A 25,608-nucleotide genomic window follows, 5' to 3' on the forward strand; every position below is an offset into this window, starting at 1 on the left:
TTTTATATAGGCCCTTGCATTTTTATATGAAGAATATCAAGTATACTACTACTCACACTTTTGCATTCTAAATGTTTCAAGAGGGACAAATTGTGAATCATGCACGAACCTAAACCAACACAGCACAAAGCACGACCAAAATTGCCAAGATGGTAGCAACTAGAAATTTTGAAAACATGCAATTTATTCCAATAACAAAGCCATCATAGGGAAGTTCAAAAACCGCTTTGGTATCATGATGTATTTAACAACTTCTACATTTGGTTTTCTTTTTGAAATAATGGAAATGCCAAGTGGAATAACTATAATCAATGTGTGCCTCTTTGTCATATACATCTTCAAGGTTTCTAAAAGGACATTGGTACAACCTCTGTGTGTGTGTGTGTGTGTGTGTGTGTGTGTGTGTGTCCCTTGCCTCAATCCATTGACAACACTAATCCTTGAATAAACAATTCGCAAACACAATATAACTAAGTTGTAAATTAGATCCAATTCTTGCACCTCAATTAATAGTTACATTCCTTTGCCTCAACCGATAGCTGAGTTGTCAACCAACACTATTCTATGTGTTTTCACCCAAGACTCCATGCATTTTTAGCACTCGCATTAGAAAGCCTTCTTCACCGCCTTTAGTGAGCCCTCCTCTCTCTCTCTTTCTTTCCCATTCACATACCCCCACCCCAAGGGTTTTTTGTTCACATGGAAGGTCTTAAGTGGTTTTCAATCTTCCTCATCACCTCCCCCTAGGGTATAAGGGCAACATCTAGGGGTGAGGGTTACATCTAAGCTCTTGCTGTAACAACAAGATGAACCCAAAGACTGTCGCAACGATCTTGGCATCACAACCCAATCCAAATCAAGAACTAAGCTCATGGGAGAAGTATTTACATGAATAAATTTACTACTTGGAAATTTTGAGAATGCCATTTTGAAATATTCACTAGCTTAAGTCCTTGCGTGCTTGGTGAAACTAGAGAAAAAGATGATAATAGAAGTGGCTACAACCAATTAAAATATTTAAGATAAAGTCACGAAAATAACACCCAAATTAAAAAAGTATAAAAGAAAATGGAAACTAGAAAGTAGATAGATAAAGAAGTCGAAGAGATCAAAACAAGTAAAGATATTGACCAACAAGGTATAACAAATACCATCTTTTCAAACTAGCAAGTCAATTATGCCTTGACAAAAACAACTTACACATTAACTCCTCAATTTGTAAAATCTCAATTAAGTCCTATACTTGAAAACATGCATTGATTACAATACATGAATCCATTTTTCCTAAACTGGTACATTCAAATTTGCATAGCAATCTAGTACCACTATTGGTTAAAATAATGCAAGAAAATGCTAAATCTTTTCATCAATATTTGCATGGCTATGTAGTCTAGCACCACTATTGAGAACATTTTCAGCACATTTGAATTTCCTAATATACAATTGATTGGATTTAGTTGCTTATTGGCATTGGAACTATTTGGTTGGAATCGCAGAGGAAGCACATTTTATTTTGTAACAATTAAATCCATTGTCGAGCATGTAATTTCCTAATAATAAAATTGATTGACGTATATATCCTCATACCATATCAACTTTGACTAGCTCATATGATTAATACCTATTGTCAACTAAATTCACATAACACCCAATCAAACTAAGGAACCTTCTTTATTTTAGTATAGGAACACATCTCGGTTGAAGTATATTAGTTACCCATCACAAGTGTTAGCTGCAAATTACTTGTGAAATAGCAAACATCTATCACCGTTCTAAAGAGAGGAGTAGGACGTCGTCTATCATCATTGTTAATAGAGGGCCACAACAAATATTTCAAGCATACACCCTGTATAGGTTTCATGGGTACAGAAATTGACATATCATAAAACTAATTCATCAAAGAGAGATTGAATAGCATAACTTTCGCAAATAAAACACTATTCTGCTTTTCAACTGGTTTTACTACAACCAATGTGATACATGTTAGTTTGACCTAAATGTTCTTTTGCGTCTTTGTCAGTGCCTCTTTGTCATACACATCTTCAGGTTTTCTAAAAGGAGACTTGTACTCCATGATTCGTTTACGTATCAAAGTCGGTGCAAGAAACGAGAATCACAGCTTTTCATTAAGCTCGTTATCAACTGTTTTTCCCCTGGAGTTCCTTTTTGAACCAAATATTCAAAGAACATATCCAAGCCCGCATTGTTTTTGAGATGGAAAGAAAAGTTGACAAGATAAGTGTGTAAACATGATAAAGCATACTATCATTGTTTGTGTAGAACCACCTCCACAAAAGCCAAGAACAGTTCATAAAATCAAGAGTGTGAACACATGGAAGGGCATACTATCAATTTTTGTTTATAACCAACTCCAGAAAAAACGAATAAAAGAGAAGATGGAAAGTGGTTTAAGATGAAAGGATATCTCTTGCACCAGCTTTATTGCAACAATGAATAGAAGGTAGTAAAATAGAAGAGAAGATGGGGGGTAAAATAGTAAAGTCATTCTTCCATAATGGGTGGGTGGGTGGGTGTGTGTGTGTGTGTGTGTAACCAAGATGATAGGAGGTGGTTTAAATTGAAAGGATACCCTACACTTAAAAAGAGTACCACTAAAAGTTTCGTAGGAAACTGTCACTCAGAAACAAAGAAACAGTAAACAGAGTAACACTCGTTTAATGGCAAAACATTTGGATTCTAATCATTCACAAGAATATTCTTGTGCAAAGTCCTTCAAAAAACCCTCTGCTTTTCAGGCCCAGACTTGTTCTGGCATCTAAATCGCACCATTGTTCTTATACCTACCTCATGCTAAGATTTAGTACCTACCTACAGGCTACATGCTAATATCCTCAATGCTCGCGGAGAACTATCCAGAGTGTCCAAGTAGACTGCTAAAACCCTACGAAGATTTGTAGTATATCTGAGTAGGGGACCAACCATTTTATGTACTCACATCTCAAGTTCAGCAATGATTTTCCCACCCTAGTGCCCTTGCACTTTGATGAGATAATAATACAGAAGAAATAAGAATATGTTGTCAAAACATTTGCAATCACTCCAAACTTCTCACGACGCCAACTTCAGCAGGTCGAAGTACTCTGTCATGCAGCATGTAGCCCGCCTGTAGTGCCAATTAAAAAAACATAGAGATGCCTTCAGAAAACCAGGCAAGGATCTCAAGCCACAAATGTATGCAAGTATTCGCAGTACCTTGACAACAACAGCAACTGTCCCTGCCTCTTTTGATGGGTCAGGTACTTCAAATAAAGCAAGATGAGAGTTTGGATCAAACTGCTCACCAACTGGCTCAAATTTCTCCACGCCAAATTTCTTCAAAACCTGATGCATGAAAGCCAAGGGCTAACTCTCAGAGAAAGTTTAATCCAACAGGGATGCTACTCTCTTGCATGCCCCCAAAACACCCCCCCCCCCCCCTTTTCATTTTGAGCAAAACTTTCAATTGAGTGGACTACAAGTGCACCATTACTGCAGCAACTACCAGTTTGCAAACCTACGCCCATTCAGAACAGACTTCTGGACAGTAGAACAAAAGGAGCATTCTACAAAGTCAGCAAGCGAAGTAGAAATTCATCAAAGCCTGACAATCTGTTCATATGTCAATAAGAATATCTTTGAATGGACCGAAGGAGTTGACAATATATGTACCTTAATAAGTTCCTTTTCAGTCGTAATCACACCCTCTAACAAACTTTTCAAAAATTTGGCTGTTTCTGAAGTACTATTTCCTGCTACTTCTTTACGAACATTTTCTGCCACTGTTGCAACAGCCCTTCCTAGATTGTCTGCTACATCCAGCAGACTCTTTGCGAAGTCCTGAGAGTTTCATAATGATAACCCAATTGTTTACAATACTTAAAAATCAGATTATCAAAACTGAGCAAGCAAAGCTGTGAAAAGCAATATAAAGTGTAGAAGATGACCTGTATAGCATACTTCCTGGTACTTTCAGCTTCTCTTCGGAGCCTCTCCTTCACACTCTCTAGTTCAGCCATGCTGGACAAAACCCTTTGTTTTAACTCCCCAAGCTGTTTTCCTTTTTCATCCAGTTGAGTCTGCCGTTCTGCTACCAACTTCAAGAGAGCTTCATTGTTCTCCTCCTGTTTTGCATGTGCCTGTTCCTCTCCAGGTTTACTTTTAGATGCTTCTTCAGTTTCAACCTTCTGAGTGGTATCATTGGTCGCCAGTTTCACCTCTTCTGAGGTAGAAGTTCCTTCTTCTGCATCCTTTTCTGCAACTGGAGATGCTACAGAGGAGAAGTTGAATGCTTTGGGTGCACGTACTTCATAATAGGGTCGAAATACACTCAATGAATCAGCTCTATAGACTACAGTCTGCCATGGCTGCACAACACCAAGAAGATTTTCAAATCGTGAGTCATATTAAAGTTATTCAGCTATCTAACTTGTGTAAGGCTTCAACATAACACTCAATGAAAAACCTCCCCTCCAAGGCATCCAAACATCTTGATGTGCTACCTCCAATCCTCAAATTCAACATAGCAGGTCAACAAGTACTATGCGACCCACATTATTAGAACAACAGCAAGTATCACAAGAGGCCCAAATCCTGGAGAATGAGCAGTCTGCATCACGAGGTCCCATCCCTCTTTGCTACTGCCACAAACTTTGTGTTTTGCTCCTGTTGACATCTTGGTGGCCTGGGCACCTCATCTGGCAGCTGATTGGCAGTTTTCAGCTGTTCTGCGGCCTGTCTAGCCTGTTAACACACGGCTGTACCAACATTTTGACTGTGGCACCTTGCCTTTCCACTGTTCCACCTTGCTTTTTGATCAGCCTTGCCATCGTTTGTACTAAACAGCTAAGGCTTTCATTCTTTTTGTAGTCATTTTCATTTTTTGCCACAAGGTCAACATATTCCCACTTGCGTTTCATCTTTACTGCATTTTCAATGTGATTTACACATCTAACAGAAGGATCACGCATGTTGGTTGTCATGCCTCTATTCACAACACTCACTCCACAAACTATTCCTCTCTCTTGTCCTTACTTTGAACCGGTTTCTTTTGCTTGAGCTATTGAACTCATCCTCTTGGGCTTATTCACCCTAAGTGACCCAAATACTCTCTCTTACTCAGCATATCATCTATCAATGGCTCCTCTGTGCTGTGACACTGACGACAAGCTTAAATGCCCCAACTATCTAACTTGGAGTGGTGATGAAGGTATGGTTTGTATAAAAGCATCTCTAGTACATTGTTTAACATTCTGCCTTGCGTCCCCCACAACCCTCTCCTTTTCCATCCGATTGGGACAAAGACCATTATGAGGAAGCAGTCCTTAACTAGAAGAAGCATACTCAGCCCTTCATCAATGTATCTCGAAGGAAGTCCTACCGGTGGTTAACTCTCATGGCACATCTCCCAAGATGTGGGAGAAGATCCAGTTAATGTATGAGGCTTTGTCAACCATGAGGACTCTTACCATCTACAAATAGTTGCAAAGTATCTGGCTTGTGGTGACTAATCAGTCTTATGATGCAATTGTTCATTCTCCAAAAGAGATAGATCCAAGAACAGCTTCACAACATGCAGTCCACTCTTCCCAAAGCCCATCTAGTGGAGACTGTTCTCTACAAATTGCCTCCGGTGCTTCATAATGTTGCAAATGCGTTACAAGCTTAGACATGGAATTGTCCCATCAGTTTCCAACACATGAATTGATGTTACTTGAGCATGAAAGTGCCTTCAGATTACAAGGGGAGGCTTCCTTCTCATTCTAACAGCAACCCTTCAAGCGCCTTAGTTGCTTCAGAGAGGGATGACAAGCAGGAGGAGGAATAGTGCTCCTCTCCTAGCAGAAATATCGGTTCATGGTGCATCCAAGTGTGCTGTCTGCAGCTGTCCACACATTCCTCCAGCCAAGCGACCTGATTTCGGAAGCTTCCTTCATGTCTTCTCTATAAGCGGCACATCACCCAGGTGCCTACCATCTGTCCAGTTTCAGCACCCATATCTGCTGCATTTTCATCATCAAAACTGCTACCAGCTGTTCAGAACCACTATTGAACCTATCATCATTAGAGACAGCAACATTTGCTACTGTTCTAGGGCACCCAGCTGTTCGGGCACACTATTGAGCCTATCATCATTAGAGACAGCAACATTTGCTACTGTTCTAGGGCACCCAGCTGTTTGGGCACACTCACCAGCCTATCGCCATGAGAAACCTACATCCCCAGTCCACCCAAGACAACGAGGTTTGAGGCCCATTGTATCATACTAGAATACAGCTTGATCAATAATTCAAGTCATTCATCACTCTAGTTCTCTTCTTCTGGAATTCTACTACTTTCACTTAGCTTGTTGTGCACTTTAAGTTCTCTATCTCTGTTCAAGCAGTTCTTTATAGGGAAATCCATGGTCATGATGTGTTTTCCACAAAGCTGGTTTGGGACAGGCAATCAAGTCCTCTTTGTGGCTAGCAATTGGTACAGTCAACATCCAAATCACTGTCTTTTAGAGGCACCTTGATGGTGGCTTGATCACCTTTTACTTGGATGTCCATGGTCCTATCTAATTATCATTGTTGTATGTACTATGGTGGGTTTTTCATCACTATACATTTTATTACCCTTCCCTATCACCCACAATTTGAGAGAGTATGTTAGCATTGTAAATCTCATGAATAGCAACATGGAACGGGCAGAAGGGGGCCTTGGAACACTGGAATGCCATTCCCTAACAGTCAAGGACAGAAAACACGTCTGACGTGAATGAATCAATGTTGTAAATGAAGGAAAGAATGTACAAGATGCTCAAGGGCAAAGCTATCCAACAGCCAATGGCTCTTGTGGGAGTGGACTAAGGGAGGTGTTGATGTGTCATCCACTGAGGACGAATCCCAAGTGCAATAACCACCAGTCGGAGCAAAGACCGATGAAAAAAAGTGTTGAAAACACAAAAACGACTTGATGTAGATGATGGAAGCTGATCACCGGCAGCAGTGGGAGGCTACGCAACAGCTGTAGACCATGTAGCAGCAATCGATGGGGGCTAGGCAGCTAGTGGAAGAGAGTCGATGGCTGAAACCGACAAGACAAGCATGGGACTGAATGGTGGGCAACTTATCTATTTATAGACACGAAAAGATCTTCCCAAATTACAGAAACTCTCTAGAACTCCTCCCCATTTAATGAAACTTTTGGTAATTTACTATTTTGGAACTGTTTTAAAGAGCTAATTAGTATGCAATGAACTTTAATCTCTAGCACCCCCTCTCAAACCCAACCTGGAGCCAAAAAAGGACTAGAAGAATATCTCAAGCCTAGTTTTACCCCAAGGCATTCCACCCCAAAGCAGCCAAGGCATCAAACAAAGGGTGCACATTGGCTACCCAGTGGCCTACCAAGACTACCAAGGCAATGGTTATCTTACCAAAGGAGTCCAAGTAGTCACCCCAAAGAGAATAGGGCATTGGACAAAGGGTGCTCGTTAGCTACCCAATGGCCTACTAAGTCCTACAAAGGCAGATGGAACCACATTGAACTTTGTTTTTTCTTTTTGACTTTCTTTCTTTTTTTGGAAGTACAGAATGGTTTGCAACCTATTAGCTTCATCCCCTTCCTTAATGGAAAATTCTTGAAACTCAAAATCGAGATTGATATGTCAAGTGCAATCTCTCACCACATAGTGGTCACTGAGATGACTCCAATGCTCAAATGTGAGGAAAAAATGTTATAACTGAGAGTGAAACCCAAGAAGCAACCCCTGCATAAAAGGATCACAATCTTCAAATGGAGACTCCCATCCGACCAAACCATTTAAGAACGATGTGATGGAGCGCGCCAATCAAACCATGCTCAAAATGATCCGATCAATATTGAAGCATAGGAGTTTATCTCATTCCCTTTGGGGTGAGATAGTGGCTACAATAGTTCATTTCTGCAACAAGTCCCCTACTTCAGCATTGAAAGATACGACTACCTATGAGGCTTTATGAGGGGGATTTGCCTTTCCTTAGTGAGGGCGAGTCCCTTTCATAAACAGGTGCATTGCAAGTACCGGAGGCTACTCGATCTCCATCGTGCAAGTGGATAGAAAGATTAGTTCCAAGTAATAAGTTGTCAACAAAGTCCATTGAATTTTGAATTATGGACACTTAAAAATTAAAATACAAAATGGACCAAGAGCTTGAGAATAAAGATTTCAACCTAGGGCATGAGATAAGTATACATGTATCAGAGGCACCAGCAACTTTGTCCATGAACTCATAGACAAGACCAATGGTGCACCCCTCGAAGTCAAAAAGCCGCAAGGGAACAATAAGAGGCTCCATGAACCCGAGAATAACCTCTGCATCGTACCAAAAGCTCGCCTCATGGATGAGATCCTCAAACAAGACTCCCTTGGGAGTCTCCCTTTTAGGCCATGCAAGTCACCTAGAATCAACAATCATGCATGTGAATCCAATCCGAGCTTCTCTAGAACAATGAAAAGATAGGCAAATCTTGTACTTTAAGACTTTGCCAACTCTATATCACAATTGGCCCTAAAAATACCAAGGGCACGTTTCTTGCGGCATACAAAATTCACTAAAACTTCAGCCTTCTTTTTCACGTCACGCACCCATCCAAACTTCCCTGTATCCTCAATAAGAAGATCAAGAGAGTGTGATGCACATGGTACCCAACAAATGTGTGGAAAGTCCTCTCTACATAAGACCATGCTAGTTTGCAATTGGCTGCATTATCTATTATCACTCACTGATACACATTTACAAGGCCAACATACAAAATCACAGCTCTCAGCTGCTCATTGATATATTGTGCCATGTGAGCCTCCACCGAGCCATCCATGCTCGTCGAGAAGGTAACGCCAAGACAACAAGAAACCAATATATTAATAAGAGGGCATCATTTGGTATCAAACCATCCATCACATACTATGGTACACCCATACTTCACCCAAGCAGCCTTGAAGGGCTCCAACTCCCTCTCAATGTCTAACACTTCAGCCTTCAACTCCTTTTTTGTGAAGTGTCTCATAGGATGGGGGCTTGAAGATCTCACCTGCCTCTACCATTGCACTCAACATAGCTTTCGTGCATGATCAAATGGCACATTACATTCAAAAAAGTACTACCTAACAACCCTCCTAGCCTTTTCATGCTTCAATTTCAGCCAACTTTTTTGCAATGTCCCTTTCTTCCCCTTCTATTTGGTAAACATGCTTTGAGAATTAGAGAGTTGAGATTTCATTTGCACTTACATTGGCATTTGTAGAGGGAGATGTGGTGACATGTAGCTGAGTTGATATAGCTCTAGATGACCCAACATTCAGAGATGAATTTGTAGCAAAAGGGGGCTGCTTCATATGAATATTTTCCTCTTCTCTTTGAATTCCCAAACGAGATCTTTTTGCTCAATTGAAGGCCTTTAGATCTCCAGCCACTGCAACAATCACATCGTATGGGATATCACCATCCTCCTAGCCTTTTCAAGCTTCAATTTCAGCCAACTTTTTTGCAATGTAACATGATTTGAGAATTAGAGAGCTAAGATTCATTTGCACTTACATTGGCATTTGTAGAGGGAGATGTGGTAAGATGTAGCTGAGTTGATGTAGGTCTAGATGACCCAACATTCAGAGATGAATTTGTAGTAGAAGGGGGCTGCCTCATATGACTATTTTCCTCTTCTCTTTGAATTCCCAACCAAGATCTTTTTGCTCAATTGAAGGCCTCTAGATCTCCACCCATTGCAACAATCACATCGTATGGGATATCACCATTACAAGCAACAATCCCTTTCCCGGGAATATTCAAGAGATTGGCTTTCAACCATGAAGGACTTCCTTTGTAAACATTGCTACAATGCTTGCACCTCCATACCTTTGTTCCATTGGAGGCTCGATTTTTGCTTTCATCCGTGATAACCTCCACCTTTGTCTATCTAACAAATTTAGGACATCCCATTGTGGTTCATGAGAAGAAGAGGATAACAGAGAAGAAAGAGGAGAGGGAAAAAGAGAGGAGAAAGAAGAAAGGCAAGAGAAAAATAAGAGAAAGGAAAGAAAGGAGAAAGAAGAAAGAAAAAAGTAATGCAGGTGAGGGAGAAGTAGACGAAAGATGGCAACTGCGAAGGCGAAAGAAAGCTCGCAGTTGTTGATTGGATAGCAAGAGGCAAGAGCTATAGAAACGGGGCACGCATCTCCTAGATTGGAGCGGGACAGCAAGTGCAAGACAGACAAGCGTAGGAGTCTCGAGAGGCAAACGGAACAAAACAAACAAAGCGAGGCAAGAGGTGGAACAGGCTATGCATGCAATGGGTCACGAAAGGTACGTTTCTTTTATTTTTCTTTGCTTTATTTTTGCCCCATGACAAAAAACTAGCTTTGTGTTTGTTTAGTCTAACTCACTTTTTTTTTTTTTTGGAAAAAGGAGAGGGGGAGCGGGGGTTGGTTGGTGGTGCTTATATAAATCAATGCTATAGATGAATGGAAGAGTGTATAGAATGCTGAAGGGTAGAGTGATGAATGGAAGGTGGACTGATGGCTTGAATTTGCATGGAAAAGTAATGACCTGTAAGAACAGGATGGGATGAATGGTAGGCAATGTCACGAGGACATGAAATTTCGATGCCTTGGTTAGCATTTGATTAAAGAGTTAACCAAATGTGCAAATGTAACTTGCATTAGTGAGATGCAAGTTAGTTATTTCACAATGTGAAACCTGAGACCCCAAGATATCAATTGATGCCAAAGACAAAGTTGTAATAAGTTATGCCTCATAGGTTCTAGGTTGTACCCAATGTCAGGTCTAGGCCATTAATGTCAATGGTGATATTAAAGACTAGGCAATGTTTAATTGATTGATGCCAGTCTAGGGACTTATAACCGCTCAAGGATACTTGAGAGACAAATTCACCTAGCCAATTTAATCGTTGGCCAGTGGAATTATCTTTCTAAGCAATTAATAATTATCAAAATAAATTTCACCATTAATATTCTCAAAGCTAATTTAATAAGCTCGATAATGCTGAAAATGGGATTAGAAGGCTGCCCCTTAGCAAAACTTGCCCATGCAAGTGGGAAAGGCTCGTTAGAGACTGAGAGAGAGAAAGAGGGGTGCCGTCGCGGGGGGGGAGGAAGAGGGATCGACCCAAGCAAAAGATGACAAGATATAGGGGCTTGCTAGCTAGGTGACGGCATCCTATTGTTGGCAACAACATTTCGAGGGCCTTTGGATAGCAAGCAACAACTATCAAGGCTACCATAGTAGGGTAGCAATACATTTCTCCTCTTCCACTCGAAGAAAATCAAAATTCTCTCTACAACATTCTCTAGCATTTTCTCAAGTTTCCTCAGCAAATTCCAAGCATTTGAATCATTAGAAGTGGAGATTTCAACTAATCTCTCGTATAAATCTTCATTCACATCAAAAATTAGGGTTTGACAACCACATCTGGAAGCATGCTTAGGATTAAGAGCCTAGTACTTGATCCAACGATTGAAATTGAAGAATTTTAGACAGATTCAAAAGACCAATCAACCAAGATTTTAGTTTGGGGCTAAATTTCTCTCTCAATGAGTAGGTTGAAGGCCAATCCCCGAGTAAACCAAGGGACAATTTGGTTTGAAGGCTTGTTGGTCATTTATGACAATAAGAGGCACTTGGATTAGCGGAGGAGATTAGAGAATCTCAATTGTACTCCATTCATTTGTAATCAAAGATAAAGAAAGACTACCAAGGGCATTAATTTTGGGGCTAATAGGCTGTCCATAATCCAAGATTAAATTGGTTTAGTATGCATTTCAGCTTATGTGATTTATGTACTTACTATAATGATCGATTCACCAAGTTGCTACCACCCTCTCCTAGAAGCAAGGCTAGTTTCAAGCAGTCTATCAGTCTATCTATTTATAGATGAGTGGATCCTCCCAAGTTAGGGTTTGACTTATGGAACACATACTCTTTAGGAATACATTTCTTTTTAAGGAAAGTTGAGTGACATTTGAGTTTTGGGGCTATAATAAAGAGCTAACTAGTTTATAATGCTATTTTCATATCAACAAACTCCTTGTTCTTCTTGTTTTTGTCTTCCTTTTTCTACTTCTACTTCCCCTTCTTTTAAAAAGCATGTCCGGTGAGAGCCTCAAATTTTTGCAAATTATACTCTTCAATTGTTCCTCTTGTTCCAAGACCATAGAAACTAGCTCTTCCCACTTAAGAGTCTCTATACACCTAAACAATCAAGGCAAATTAGAATACATTGAACTTAGGGGATAACTATGACAACAAAATAATCACCATGTCGTCGAAGGTGACTGCCTTGTCTGCATTCTGAACCTGTGGCACTAAAAGAGGCTTACATACTATCATACCATACTTATATAACATATCCAAGCCATACTGCCTTTGGGACAACAATATATCATCAACACATCTAATCACCTCAATACCAAGAAAGTACCTCGGCTCATCCAAATCTTTCATCTCTAACTTTTGCTTCAAAAAGCCCTTGCCATTAGCAATCTCACTATCACTATCACCATCACCTATGATAATTAAATCATCCATGTAAATGACTATGACGACCAAATCTACATCACCCTTCCTCACATAAAGTGAGTGATCTACATCAGAAATATAAAAGCCAATGTTGACAAGATACTCTTCGATCTTTGTTAGACCATGCTCTATAGGGTTACTTCAAATCATAGAGCGTCTTCTTTAACTTGGATCCTACGCACATACATGAAATGCTCTAAATCCTCATATTCTGTTGGCTACTCCATATACATCTCTTCTTACAAATCACCATACAAGAAGGCATTTTTCACATCCATCTACTATAAACTACAACCTTTGGTTGCTACCAAAGCAATCACACATCTGACAATTGTTATCCTAGCCATAGGACTGAATGTCTCTTCATAATCTATACTATATGTCTATCATAACCTTTTGCAACCACCTTAACCTAATACCAGCTAATAGAACCATTTACATTACGCTTTATTTTATAGACCCACTTCCAACCAATAGCTTTCTTGCCCTTGGGCAATGGTACTTGATCCCAAGTCTTGTTGGCCTCTAATACAACCGCCTTCTCATCCATTGCTATATCCCAAGAAGCATGACCAACAACCTCCTCAAAACAAGTAGACTTACCATCCTTAACTACCTTTACCATATAAGCATAATTGTGAGTTGCACAACCCTTAAAACTAAATCTTCTAACACAATCTCTCACCCTGCTAGACCTGCATACCATTGGATCACGCAATGAAGCCTTTCCATTACCATGTGCTATGTATACACCTAATGTTCTCACTAAGGAATACCAAGCTCATCATCGAAACTCTGACCCACTAAAGTTTCTATCAAGAACTAAATGACTAATAGATATATCATTACCATCCAAAACTTTCTTCTTCCCTTCATCATTACCTATACTACTCTGATACATGTCACAATGCAACAAATGTGGAAGCGTATGATTGAATTAAAAGAAAGAAGTAAACACGAGGGGAGAGGGGGGAGAGAGAGAGAGAGAGGAGAATGCTGAAGGCTACAGAGAATAAATGTTGAATACTGAAGCCAAATATGTACAATAGGCTATGCGAGTATAGCCAGCCAAAGATCTCTCTCAACCTTGACTAAACATGCAAAAAATAATAAAATTATAAAAAACCCTTGCAAAAGATGCAACCTACTAAATGGCAAATCTATATGCTCTATCCAACTTGCCCAACCTAACCAAAATTGTGCCCAAATTGTTGGCAACTACAATGCTATTGGCCAACTTGCTCCTAAACATGGTACGACTACATTATTTGCCCTAATCTACCCTATCAATGCTAATGTCCATCCCAAAGGTGACCAAATGTCTAACAAGAAAGATCCTTTGGCCCCTCTCCTTGAGTCGCTCTTTGTACTCCAAAACAAGGGCAACCAACTCCTCCCATAGAATAGTCTCCAAAGTCCTAGAGGGAAGCAAAGCAATATAGAGTGTTGAGCTAAAATATGCATTACTTGCTGATTAGCCTCTTAAACAGCCCCAAAACACACTAAAAATGCTCTTTTAGAGTAAAATCCTAAAACGGGGAGCAGTTCGAGAGAGTTCAATGGAAACCCTAAAACACAGAGCAGTTCGAGAGAGTTTAGTGAAAACCCTAATTTTTGGGACGCCCTTCCACATCTATAAATAGACAGGCTGCCCCCATTCAGCCATCATCCTTGTTTGCAGGTTACACCAGCCCACACACGCTCTGCCGCTGTTGGCGCCCAGTTTCCAACCTGCAACTCGCCTCCATCTGCTTTCTAGCCATCATCGACTACAGCCACATTATCTTCAGCCTATCCATTGCTGTAGGTGACAGCTCTCAACTGCTAGCAACTGCTCCAGACTATCCCAAACTGCTATTTAGCCTGCTGTCCATCATCTCCAAGGTCAGTCAGCCTGCATTTTCAGCATTGCAGGCCCTGACACTCTCAGACACTGTTTCAGCCTGCTGTTTACAGCAGACAGTGCACAGTTTTCAGCCTCTGATCAATGGTACACTGTTGCGTTTACCAGTTTCCAACCTCCAGACTGCTGGGTTTTGGTGACCAGCCTGCTGCCATTCACTATTCAGCACTCCTACACTCCGACTGGTGGTCACAGACTTGGGATCCGTCTTCGGTGGACGTCACACTCCGACATTGTTCTGCCCTTGAGCACACTGTACACTCTTACATTCATCTACAGCATTCATTCACTTCAGAGTTGTGCTCTCTCTCTCCCTTCTTTTGTTTGTGTTTGAGTTTTGAGTTTTGCGTTTAGGGTTTGAGTTTTGAGTTTTACGTTTAGGGTTTGAGTTTAGCCCTCTATGTCTGTGTTTGGCTCTCTGTGTTTCTGTCGTGGTCGTACACTCTGTGTGTCCTCAATGCAAACCCTAGCAGTTTCCTTCACAAGGTATCAGAGCCAATGCTCTTATAAAGAGCATCTTGCGGATATTGTGGAGAGCTAGTCTTTGTGCAAGGCACACAATACGACTCGTAACCGAATCACAATGTCCCAGACACCTTCTTCTCCAGTTCCTATGATGTCGTATCAGGCTTCTCCATCATTGGAGGCCCTAAGACGGCATTATGGACTCGCTGAGGAGAAGGACACTCCACCTTCACTAGATTTCACTAACATGACAAAGGAGGACTTTGAGAAGTACTATCGCAACAAGTATGGTGATGTTTACAACCCTCCTACCAGTTTTGCTACCACATCCGGACCAGTTTGGTGAGGCTAGGCACCTCTCCAATCATGGAGGACATACGGCATTCGGAACGTCTAGCGATCCATCTTCATCATCTCAGCCAGGTCCAATGTCGGGTTTGTACAATTCTTTTGCGTTGCATGAATCTAAACCCTCGCATGTTTCTTCTTTTGAGGTACAGGATCCGAATGGCTTTGCATACATGAACTTCAATAGAGGGGGCTTATAAAGCAGACGAAATTCAGGTACATCTACAACTTCTGTTTCATTTGAGCATATCACACACACTTCTCACTTCCCTCCTATCCCACCCTCTTCTATATCACACCTCTCATCATCTTTCCAAAACCTTAGATTACACTCCTCCATCACACACCCTAGGGGTTGGATCTTCCATCTCCGCTCCTAGCACCTTTTCCTTCTCCACCCCATTCTCTACCTCTTTGCACCATGGTACTTCGTTAGAGGGAATGCCACCCTTTAACACAGTACCTCTCACCTTTCAGCACATGAGCATACCCATAACTCTTGGAACAACTGTGATGGGCATCCCCCTGACTATCCCTAGCTTCACATCTCCCATGACCACTCATACGCAGGGGTTTCCATCCTCAACTTATAGTGTGTTTTCACACTCTCCTTGGATTACACCTACGTAGGAATTCCCATCTTCTGCTCACCATGTTCCCGTCCCACCTCCTTGGGTTCCTCATGTGGCTACCATGCCCATGCCTAGTCAACCCATCCCTACCTATGGATCCACCTTGCACACCACGCATGCCTGGTGGGCACTTTGGGACCCATTCCCAAGTGTACTCCACTCCCCCATCCTACCCACACTACACTTTTTCATACTATCCATCTCCGAGTACTACCACTCTTGTTGCAACGGCCAAGAATGCCTTCGCGGATAAGACACGTTTTAACGGGTCAAATTTCACCACTTGGTTTAATTTCATGCAACAAGTGCTTGAGTCTCAAGGTCTTTGAGACCTCGTCATTGGTCTAGAGCCTATGCCGAACCCTTGACTAGCTCACCCTGATTATGTCCGTCAATGGAGAGCCCGCAATGCCACAGCCAATGTTGAGCTAATACACAGATTGCTTCCTGAGTTTCACTCTCAATTGCAACACTTCCCGCTCGCGTTAGAGCATTGGAGTCACCTTCTTGACCGCTATGCGGCTCGTGATCGTACTCGGCGCATTAATCTCGACTTTGAGCTTCAAGAGTTCTCTATTAAGAAAGGAAATGATCTAAAAGTCAAGCTGGCTGAATATAGGCGGTTACTTGCCAAGTTTGCCACTACTCACTCTCCAAAGTCAAAACGATCAGGTTACATTCTTCTTGAATAAGTTGCCTAACAAGTACTTCAATTTCATGCAACACATCATCTCCCAACCTAGATTGCCAACCTTCTACAAGTTTGAGTGTCAGTTCTTGCGTTACGCGAGGCTGTATGATCAAGTCCACAAAAAATCCTCATCACATCCTTATTCAGAGCAGAGGGGGTCCAGTGGGGCTATGCCCTCCGCTCCTGCTTCATCTGCTCCTTCAACACCCGTTGTTGCTGCTGTTGGACATATGGCTCAAGTACAGCCTCAGCAGCCCATCTCTTTCACTACCCCTGAGCGATTGGCTGATTGGTATGCAAGTTCTGATCCCATTGCACTTCATGCATCCATCTCACCTTCCTCTCCACCTTGTCAGGCATTTCCTTGGCAGAGCCCTGCTACTGGACATACGCGATGGTAGCCACCTTCTTCGACTCGCATGCCTCTAGGTCCTTTCGAATACCTTAGGTCAATCTAGCATTCATTTTTCGCACTCTTAGAGTCGGGCCCATAGGATTCATTATCCTTGGTTTTTCCATTTTTTGTCTTCCACTGCATTTACTCACACACATACACATTCATTGCATTTATTTTAAGTTAGATTTTCTTTTTGTTCTATTTTGCTTTGGAGCATCTCACTACTAGCCTCTGTGTTTGCAGATTCTCATCTCTTTTGCAGGGTTTTGTCTTTCAGTGTAGGGCTATCTTGCAGATTGCTTTGGTCCTCCCTGGGCTAGAGACGTGGAGATGCGCACCGTTTCTTTCATGGTTTCATCATCCTAGGAGTGCTTGCCCTTCTTCCAGCATGGCGGTTTCCTCTCCCGAGGCGGATGGTGCAACATCTCTCTCGATGCTATCATGGGGGTAACTTCTACCTTGCTCTTCTAGCGGAGTGCTTCATCCACTTCATCTTCTTTCATTCCTTATGGTTCTCAGCACCGTATGAAGACCGACATCAGGCTCCTTTTTCTTCTTCGGCATCTACATCCAAGTTGAGAGGGGGTTCCTACCCTTCTTGGTATTCTACAGGCTTTAACACTTTGTCTTCGACATCGGCTTCTTCCCCCTGTTGTACCCTACCCTTTGCATTGCATGATTACATCGTCCTTGTACTAGGGCGCTTGGGCAAGTGAACAATTTCCCACAAGGGACACTATCCAAGTGGCACCTACTGCATGAGCATTCTTCAACATGTAGCATACTTTGCATCTCATTGTACAGAGTACCACTTGCACAGATCCTAAGTTGTTTCCACCGGCGGTTGTTGTTACCCCACCACCCTCCTTCTTCATCACATGGATACCTCATCACCTATTTTTCCTCATCATCGACACCCTGAGTGGATGGGATAGCTTGTACTGTTTCATAATGTGTAGGGTGTACCCTCCCTACTCCCGTCTTCTAGGTCACTTTTACTCAATCGACCACATCCTATCAAATTTACTTCACTTATTCAAAAAAAAAAAAAAATCCATGTAGTTCCATCCACCTTTGTAGGGCTTGGTGGGCCACTGGGCAGCCGACATGCACCCTTTGTCCGATGCCCTGTTCTCTCTGGGGTGACTACTTGGATTCCCTTGGTACAATAACCATCACCTCTGTAATCTTGGCAGGCCACTGGGCAGCCAACATGCACCCTATCTGATGCCTTGGCTGCTTTGGGGTGAAACGCCTTGGGATACATAAACATCACAATGGATGGCCTAACCTTTCAGCTCAGTTTTAGGCCTGAGAGGGGGTGTTGAGCTAAAATATGCATTACTTGCTGATTAGCCTCTTAAACAGCCCCAAAACACACTAAAAATGCTCTTTTAGAGTAAAACCCTAAAGCGGAGAACAGTTCAAGAGAGTTCAGTGGAAACCCTAAAACGGGGAGCGGTTTCGAGAGAGTTTAGTGGAAACCCTAATTTTTGGGGCGCCCTTCCACATCTATAAATAGACACGCTGCCCCCATTCAGCCATCATCCTCGTTTGCAAGTCACATCAGCCCACACACCCTTCTGTTGGCGCCCAGTTTCCAGCCTACAGCCCGCCTCCATCTACTTTCCAGCCATCATCGACTCCAGCCACATTATCTTCAGCCTGTCCATTGCTGTAGGCAATAGCTCTCAATTGCTAGTGACTACTCCAAATTGTCCCAGACTGCTGTCAGCCTGCTGTCCATCATCTCCAAGGTCAGCCAGTCTGCGTTTTCAGCATTGCAGTCCCTGACACTCTCAGATGCTGTTTCAGCCTGCTGTTTACAACAGACTATGCACAATTTCCAGCCTCCGATCAGTGGTACACTGCTGCCAGCCTCCAGACTGTTGCGTTTTGGTGACCAGCTTGCTGCCATTCACTATTCAGCACTCCTACACTCCGACTGGTGGTCATAGACTTGGGATCCGTCTTCAGTGGACGTCATACTCCGACATTGTTCTACCCTTGAGCACACTGTACACTCTCACATTCATTTGCAACATTCATTCACTTCAAAGTTGTGTTCTCTCTCTCCCTTCTTCTGCTTGTGTTTGAGTTTTTGTATTTGAGTTTTGAGTTTTGTGTTTAGGGTTTGAGTTTTGAGTTTTGCGTTTAGGGTTTGAGTTTGCCCTCTGTGTCTGTGTTTGTCTCTTTGTGTTTCTGTCGTGGTCGTACACTCTGTGTGTCCTCAATGCAAACCCTAGCAGTTTCCTTCACATGGAGGATGTCATACTAGAAAGATTATAGATAAATAATGAGAATCATTGCCATGTCCTCTAATGAGATCGTCCTACTGAGGAATGCAAGCTAATCCCACATATCCTCCATTTTGTTGATGTGATGCTTCATGGAAGGAGAATCATCAACTGAGAGCATCCTGAGTTTCTTCTCTAGGGTAACCAAGTGGGCTAAGATCTTTTGATGGTAGAGGAAAGAGAGCTCCATCTACACCTCGGTTGCGGTCCTTAGTCTGCATATGTGCACAAGGACAAAATCTTGCAGACTCATGAGGAGAAAAGATCGCACTATAGAATGAAACCGACCCCAAAGGACTGCTTGGTCCATGATAGAACCAATGCAAAGGTCCTCCACTAGACCAGGGATTGGGCCAACAACAAACTCCCACAAGTTGAAGGTATCAAGGATACACAACACTTAGCAAGACCAAAGGGAGTAGGTCACACCATCAAGTCAATCTTCTTTGGGGAGAGAAGAAAGCATGGGACACCTAAACAAAGAGTGCCATTATGGCAAGGGGAAAGAAGGGCATTTTGATCTACCCAATCTATCAAAGTGAGAATGAGGCTCTGAATGTCGATGTTCGTATTGCTCTTTACAACGGTCTAACTAACGGGATTGCCTATTGAATGGTCTCCTCATTTGATATCAAGCACTCCTATATTTTGGGGTCAACTGGCCAAACATAGGGGAAATCAAATGCCCCACACACTTCGCAAAAGGCCCAAACAAGGCAGAAAAATATATGCTCTTTGCAAAAGATCTACTCCAAACAATAAGGTGAGTGCGGTCTTCTCTTGGTAGGACCTCGAAGTCCTCACTTTAGCAATGATATCATTTATGAGTGTGCAATAGAAGAGAAACACGAACATGAAGATAAAAGGAAAGAAAGAGATTGCAATGAAAGAAGAAAATCTATGCTAAACTCCAAAAAATTTGCCGAGTACAAAAAGGACTTATCAATCCCTACACACAGCCCAAAGTGTCGGTGAGGGCACAAGATCAAGTTGATGACCATAGTTGCTAGTGGCTTCAGAAACGAGAGGTATGAAATGGGTTTTCAAGGTTTCATACGAGTTTTCTAAAACATAAGAAACGGGTTTTATTGGAGATGAATTTATGTAAGCTCTCTATACACATAAATGTACTTTAAGTCCCATGCCACAACAAAACACATTGCACATGATCCAATATTTGTGTACAAAATCTAAGTGAACAATCAATAGACCAACAATTTACATACATGGCATACCATATCTCACAATCCATCATGCAAATCTTATAAATATAAAAGAAACATAATGCCATAGATTAAAAACTGCTTAAACATACAATCAATCAATAACAATCCATGCCTTTATAGGACTTTAAAATGAATCCATAGACTAAGTTGCTATTAAACATGTTCAAACTTTGAATCCATCTCCCTATAGGCCAACTTGGACTAGGCAAAAAAGGACAATTTTGATCCAATGTGCAACTAGGCCAACTTAATCTTCAAGGACCAAAATTTCAATTCAATTGTTTCCTACATTTCAGAAACGCCTAGACATTTCTAAGATTTCCTATCTATAGGAAATTCGTTTCCTAGCAAATATGCTAATGATGAAAGGCAACAGCAAAAAACAAAAGAGAACCCTTGAATGTCGTACTATGCTGAAACCGACAAAAAATAGACAAAAAATAATGACCAGCCAATTGAGGAGGGCAAAACAAATAAGCTGCCCCTGTCAAAACTCACGGACCAGCATCATTTAATGCTTGCCAACCTGCACTACATAATGCAGAAAATGTTGGCGCTGGATTAAAAATGCAGAAAACACTAAATAATGTAGATCACCATTGCCAAGTGTGAATAGGTCCTCCAACCACTAAAAAGAAATGCAAAGGAGCTGGAAACTGAACTCTAGTAGTGTGAACACACCCGAAACTCACTAGAAAAGAAATGCATGCTCAAAATAGATCTGCATCCTCCATCAAAACATGTGGCACAATGCGTGTCAAAGCTCCTAAGGTCCTCGTCTCTATGACTCAATCTGAGGCTCACATGTAGAAGATGACTATGCAAGACACAAAACTGCTAACAGGTGCTCCCTCCCCTTTGACATCGCAATGATGGTGAGAAGGGGTTCCCAAATCTTTTCCTTCCACAACTCAATGGTGAGAGGGGGCAGCTCTTCTCTCAGTGCTTTCATGATTTTAATCTACATTCATTCAAGTTACTTATGTGCATTGTATTATTCTTCGTATGTGCCTTGATGGCATAGCCCATATATATAGAGAGAGAGAGAAAGGATTTTTTTAACTAATCCCAAAACCAACCTCAACCCCTTTATGCGTTGACAGTTCCACTCCATGGAGTTTGAGAGGAGATCTTCCCCAAGGTGATAGCACAATTTCTCCAACCCCTAGCATCCATGTTTCAACGCCTAGCCATTAGTGTGGTGAAATCTAGATATCCTCCGCAATCAATGTCTAAATGCCTATCTGAGTAGTTCGGTCATCATTCAACATTAGGTTAAAGTCTTAGGATTCTTAGATACCAAACATTCCTAAGGTTCGTCAAGCTTCATATCCTTTAGGTTACGTTAGGCTAGTCTTAATTTAGGTACTCTAACTAAATCTTTAGGCTACCATAAGTTTAGTCATCCTTCCGCATCTTCTTACTAGTCTTCCACTGCATCCTCATTCCCTTATTTTTCATTTACTTCACAAAAATTTGTTTTTAGCTTTAGCAAAAGCATCTCAATATGAAACACCCGGTATGCATGTTCTTGTACTTACATGCTGGGTTTTGTATTTTAGTTCGGGACTCACATTGTAGGTACTTACTAATCCTAATTGGGCTAAAGGTATGGTTTTCCAATTCTTGCCTTGGTGAGTATTGTCTCCGTCAACATGGACATGGAGATGGTATCCCCTCTCCCAAGTTTCAAACTTGGGTATCTTTTTCCTTATCATGCATCCATGTCTCTTTCCTTCCAAATAAGGTATTTTTACTAATTTAACATTCCTTACTACACTACCCGTTTGTCTATTTTCACATCAAGTGGACCACTACCATGGTGGTTGTGCGTACACCACTTAGTCAACATTGGAGCCTTCTCCCATGATCAAGTGCAAGCATGTCCCACTTGCCTAGGTGGTTGATTCTCTCTCCCGCTTTACTAGTTAAGAAGTATCAAGTCCTCCATTCACTAGGTGCATTTGTATGGTGGACTGTTATCTTGGTGATTCTCAACTAAGATTGGAGCCATCTCTTGAGGTTGAGATTTGAGCTTGCCTATGCTACTTGGTCAATGTCGGAGCCCTCTCTCAAAGGTTGAGATTTGAGCTTGCCTATGCTACTTAGTCAATGTCGGAGCCCTCTCTCAAGATTAAGTACATACATGTTTCAAGTATCCAAATAGCTAACCCTACTTTAGCTCTTCCAATCTAGGTGTGTGAGATCTACTTTCTTAATTAGGTTTTCTGCTTTCATATTGGTTCTCGGCACCACACAAAGATAGACATCAAACTCCTTCGACATCAATATCCATGGTTGCTCCTTGCCACATGAGCATTCTCATTTGAATTGTGTACCATTACTCTACACATCTCATTGAGCTAAGCAGCCATGAGCACCTTGCTCATGTCAAATCCCGAGCAGTCTTCACCAAAAGTTCTATCAACTCTATACCCCTACATACTTCTTCACTATTACTTCATTGACAAGTGACTTTATGCATGCTCTTTGTATTGCGAATTATGAGCTGACCGTTCCTTTGCCGTAATGGGCATTGTTTCAAACTTTTTTATAAGACAAAAATTAAAAATTTTTGACGTGGTTGATACATTACCTTTGCAAGTGTTGGTAGGCCATTGGGCAGCCAACAAGCACCCTTTATTTTATGCCTTGGCCTCTTTGGGATGGCACTTTGGACTTTCAAGGAAAGATAACCATTGCCTTTGTAGTTTGGGTAGATTCTTGAGCAATCAACATGCACCCCATTGACTGATAACCTTGCTTCTTTGGACCTGAGAGAGAGTGTTAAGCTAAACAAGATGCATTACACATTAAGCTTAATTAGCTCATTACACAACCCCAAAAGTCAAATGTAATCGAGTGTATTTCAATGTCCCATAAGCAAACTCCCCACTTTTGGTTGGTCTCATCTCTATAATTAGAGCATGATAGATCACTTGTATCCCTATCATCTCCTCTGCCCTAGTTGCATCCCTTGCACCCTATCTTCATTATCACATGGCTCCCAGCTCACATGTTGCTGCCCACTCTTCTCCAACTATTGCCTGCCATTCTAGAAGCACCTATTGGCTGCATTTTGCCCCAACCACTCTCATCATTAGTTCCAACATCATCTCTGACCACTTTCAGCAAGTGTTTCTATTGTTAAAAGTGATGCGTAACTACTAATTACCCTCTACATCCGTAGGACAGCCTCCTCGACGCCTTTAGCACTTGACTTGCCTTCTTGAGCTGCCACCTTACTGATATCCACTTAGAGGATAGTTTTTTTTTTTGGTCACCTCAAGCCCCACTGTTGTCGCCTTGCACCTAGTGGACCAACTTCCTCCTAATATACTCTTACAGGCTATGTTTTTTATGCCTGCCCACTCCTATATTAGATCCAGCCATGATCGGTGGTTTCTAGACTCGGGCGACTTTCATTCTACAGCTACTAGAGTTGTTTTTGAAACGAAAGGAGTTTCATACGTATGTATAAAATTTCTAAACCAATCAAGCGTTTCCCACTCCCGTGTTCCATTTTCCTTCATATAACTCTTTGCCATTGTACGCGGCTATGCAAAGATATATTGACGTGTACCCACCTAGCTAGCAGCCGCAATAATTGCGCAGGTCGATCAACTCAAAAGGATGAACCACGAAACTTATGATACTGTCAAAACTGCATTTCGAACCTTGGCTGTTTTTAGGCACTATTATGCGAGCACATTTGAGAGACCCCGTGTCTTCCAAGAGCAGTACTTCAAATGCAGTCTGAAGAACTGTTCCATGGAGAAACGGAATGCAATAACCCCGTATAACACAAATAACTGTGTGTCGTGCCCAGCCCTGACCTATAGCAAGCACATGTGGCGTCAACAAATGGCCAGCATCCACTATGGACCACAAACTGACAAAGATTCGCAGATCCTCCGGAAAAGTTGATATTCACACCCCCAATGGTTCAGAATCAACACTTGAATCTCGTAAACGTGACATAAGAAATTGCATGAATGAGGTTTCAATGTGACCTTGGTCCGGTCGACCTTCTGGAACTGCTTCAACACCTTAAGGACGCGATCTGTGACCTCGCCCTTGTTAAGAAAGGAGCTCTTGGCCTCGGTAGAGAACAAGGAGGTGCAGAAGAGACCTTGGTTGCCATGGATGGGCGCAAGCACAGGAACCCGCAAACGCCGAAGAAGGTTGGCGCGGACGGCTTGCATTTTGGCCGGTGAACTCTTGATGGCAGCACTAGATGCTCCCGAATGCAAGTAAGAAGAAGAATTAGACGACCCTAGGTCCGAAAGGCCTGCCCAGTGCCTCCACACCACCGTTGGCCAAAACAGACCAGTTTCTTACACGCGCAGCTTACGATCCTTTATAGTAATCTCACCGACCGGTATAAACTGACCAAAACCTCATAAATGAGACACTAAAAAAATGCTTGGACTACTCTGCTTTGCCCAGCCCATCGGGACATGCAGACTCACACATGAAGTGATATATCTGCTAACACCCTTTCTTAGATCATCGATGTTCTGGTGCAATATAATACACAATGATCATCAAATAGGGCCATGGATACCCAAGCAATGGGTGTGTGTGTCACTACCAAGGTGCCTCAGAAAAAACCCAATATCGATCGAGTCAATCATACTAGCTCCTAAAAATAGAGAAGAATCATAGTAGCTCTCTATGTTTGTCAACAATGTCTCTGAAGTATCGCATGTGACCGTCCATTCAACAATGCCACAATGCACAAATGACCATGGATTCCCCATATTTGGCCAAACTGCCAAAGTGTCTCTCATGTGAACTCAAACTAGAAGCCAATCCCACTCTCTATCAAATAGCTCATCATGAACCTGGATGTCAATCCAAGCTCCAAGATTTCAAAACTTGCCAAGCTTCGATCAATGAGTTAGGGAAACCCCTCTTTGGACCCTATGCACTTGTATAAAAGTATAAATAAGGTCGACTACCCCACCTCACCACCCTCACACACACACACACACACACACACACTCTCTCTCTCTCTCTCTCTCTCTCTCTCTCTCTCTCTCTCTCTCTCTTAACACTGGAGAGTTGTGAGGCATGGCCTGCATCACTTGTACTA

General features: G+C 42.0%; 1 protein-coding gene and 1 pseudogene across 2 annotated transcripts; both read right to left on the reverse strand.

Annotated features, from left to right (window-relative positions):
- Window positions 1-2,553: 2,553 nt before the first annotated feature.
- On the reverse strand, window positions 2,554-24,846 carry LOC148037986 (grpE protein homolog 2, mitochondrial-like). 2 transcript variants are annotated; one of them, XM_087667750.1, is made up of 5 exons: window positions 24,643-24,805; window positions 3,945-4,364; window positions 3,670-3,837; window positions 3,214-3,342; window positions 2,554-3,124 (listed from the first exon to the last, which is right to left on the reverse strand). In XM_087667750.1, the coding sequence occupies exons 1-5, from the start codon at window positions 24,652-24,654 to the stop codon at window positions 3,056-3,058; spliced, it is 798 nt and encodes a 265-aa protein (XP_087523876.1). In that variant the 5' UTR covers window positions 24,655-24,805; the 3' UTR covers window positions 2,554-3,055. The 2 variants fall into 2 exon arrangements, with proteins under 2 accessions (XP_087523876.1, XP_087523865.1); XM_087667739.1 differs by having other exon boundaries at window positions 2,570-3,124; window positions 24,524-24,846.
- Window positions 7,448-9,355, reverse strand: LOC148037987 (uncharacterized; annotated as a pseudogene).
- Window positions 24,847-25,608: the final 762 nt, after the last annotated feature.

This window comes from Lygodium microphyllum, chromosome 3 (assembly GCF_053477565.2).
Source record: "Lygodium microphyllum isolate KBCC chromosome 3, Lygodium_microphyllum_v1.1.10, whole genome shotgun sequence".
Taxonomy (NCBI): Eukaryota; Viridiplantae; Streptophyta; class Polypodiopsida; order Schizaeales; family Lygodiaceae; genus Lygodium; species Lygodium microphyllum.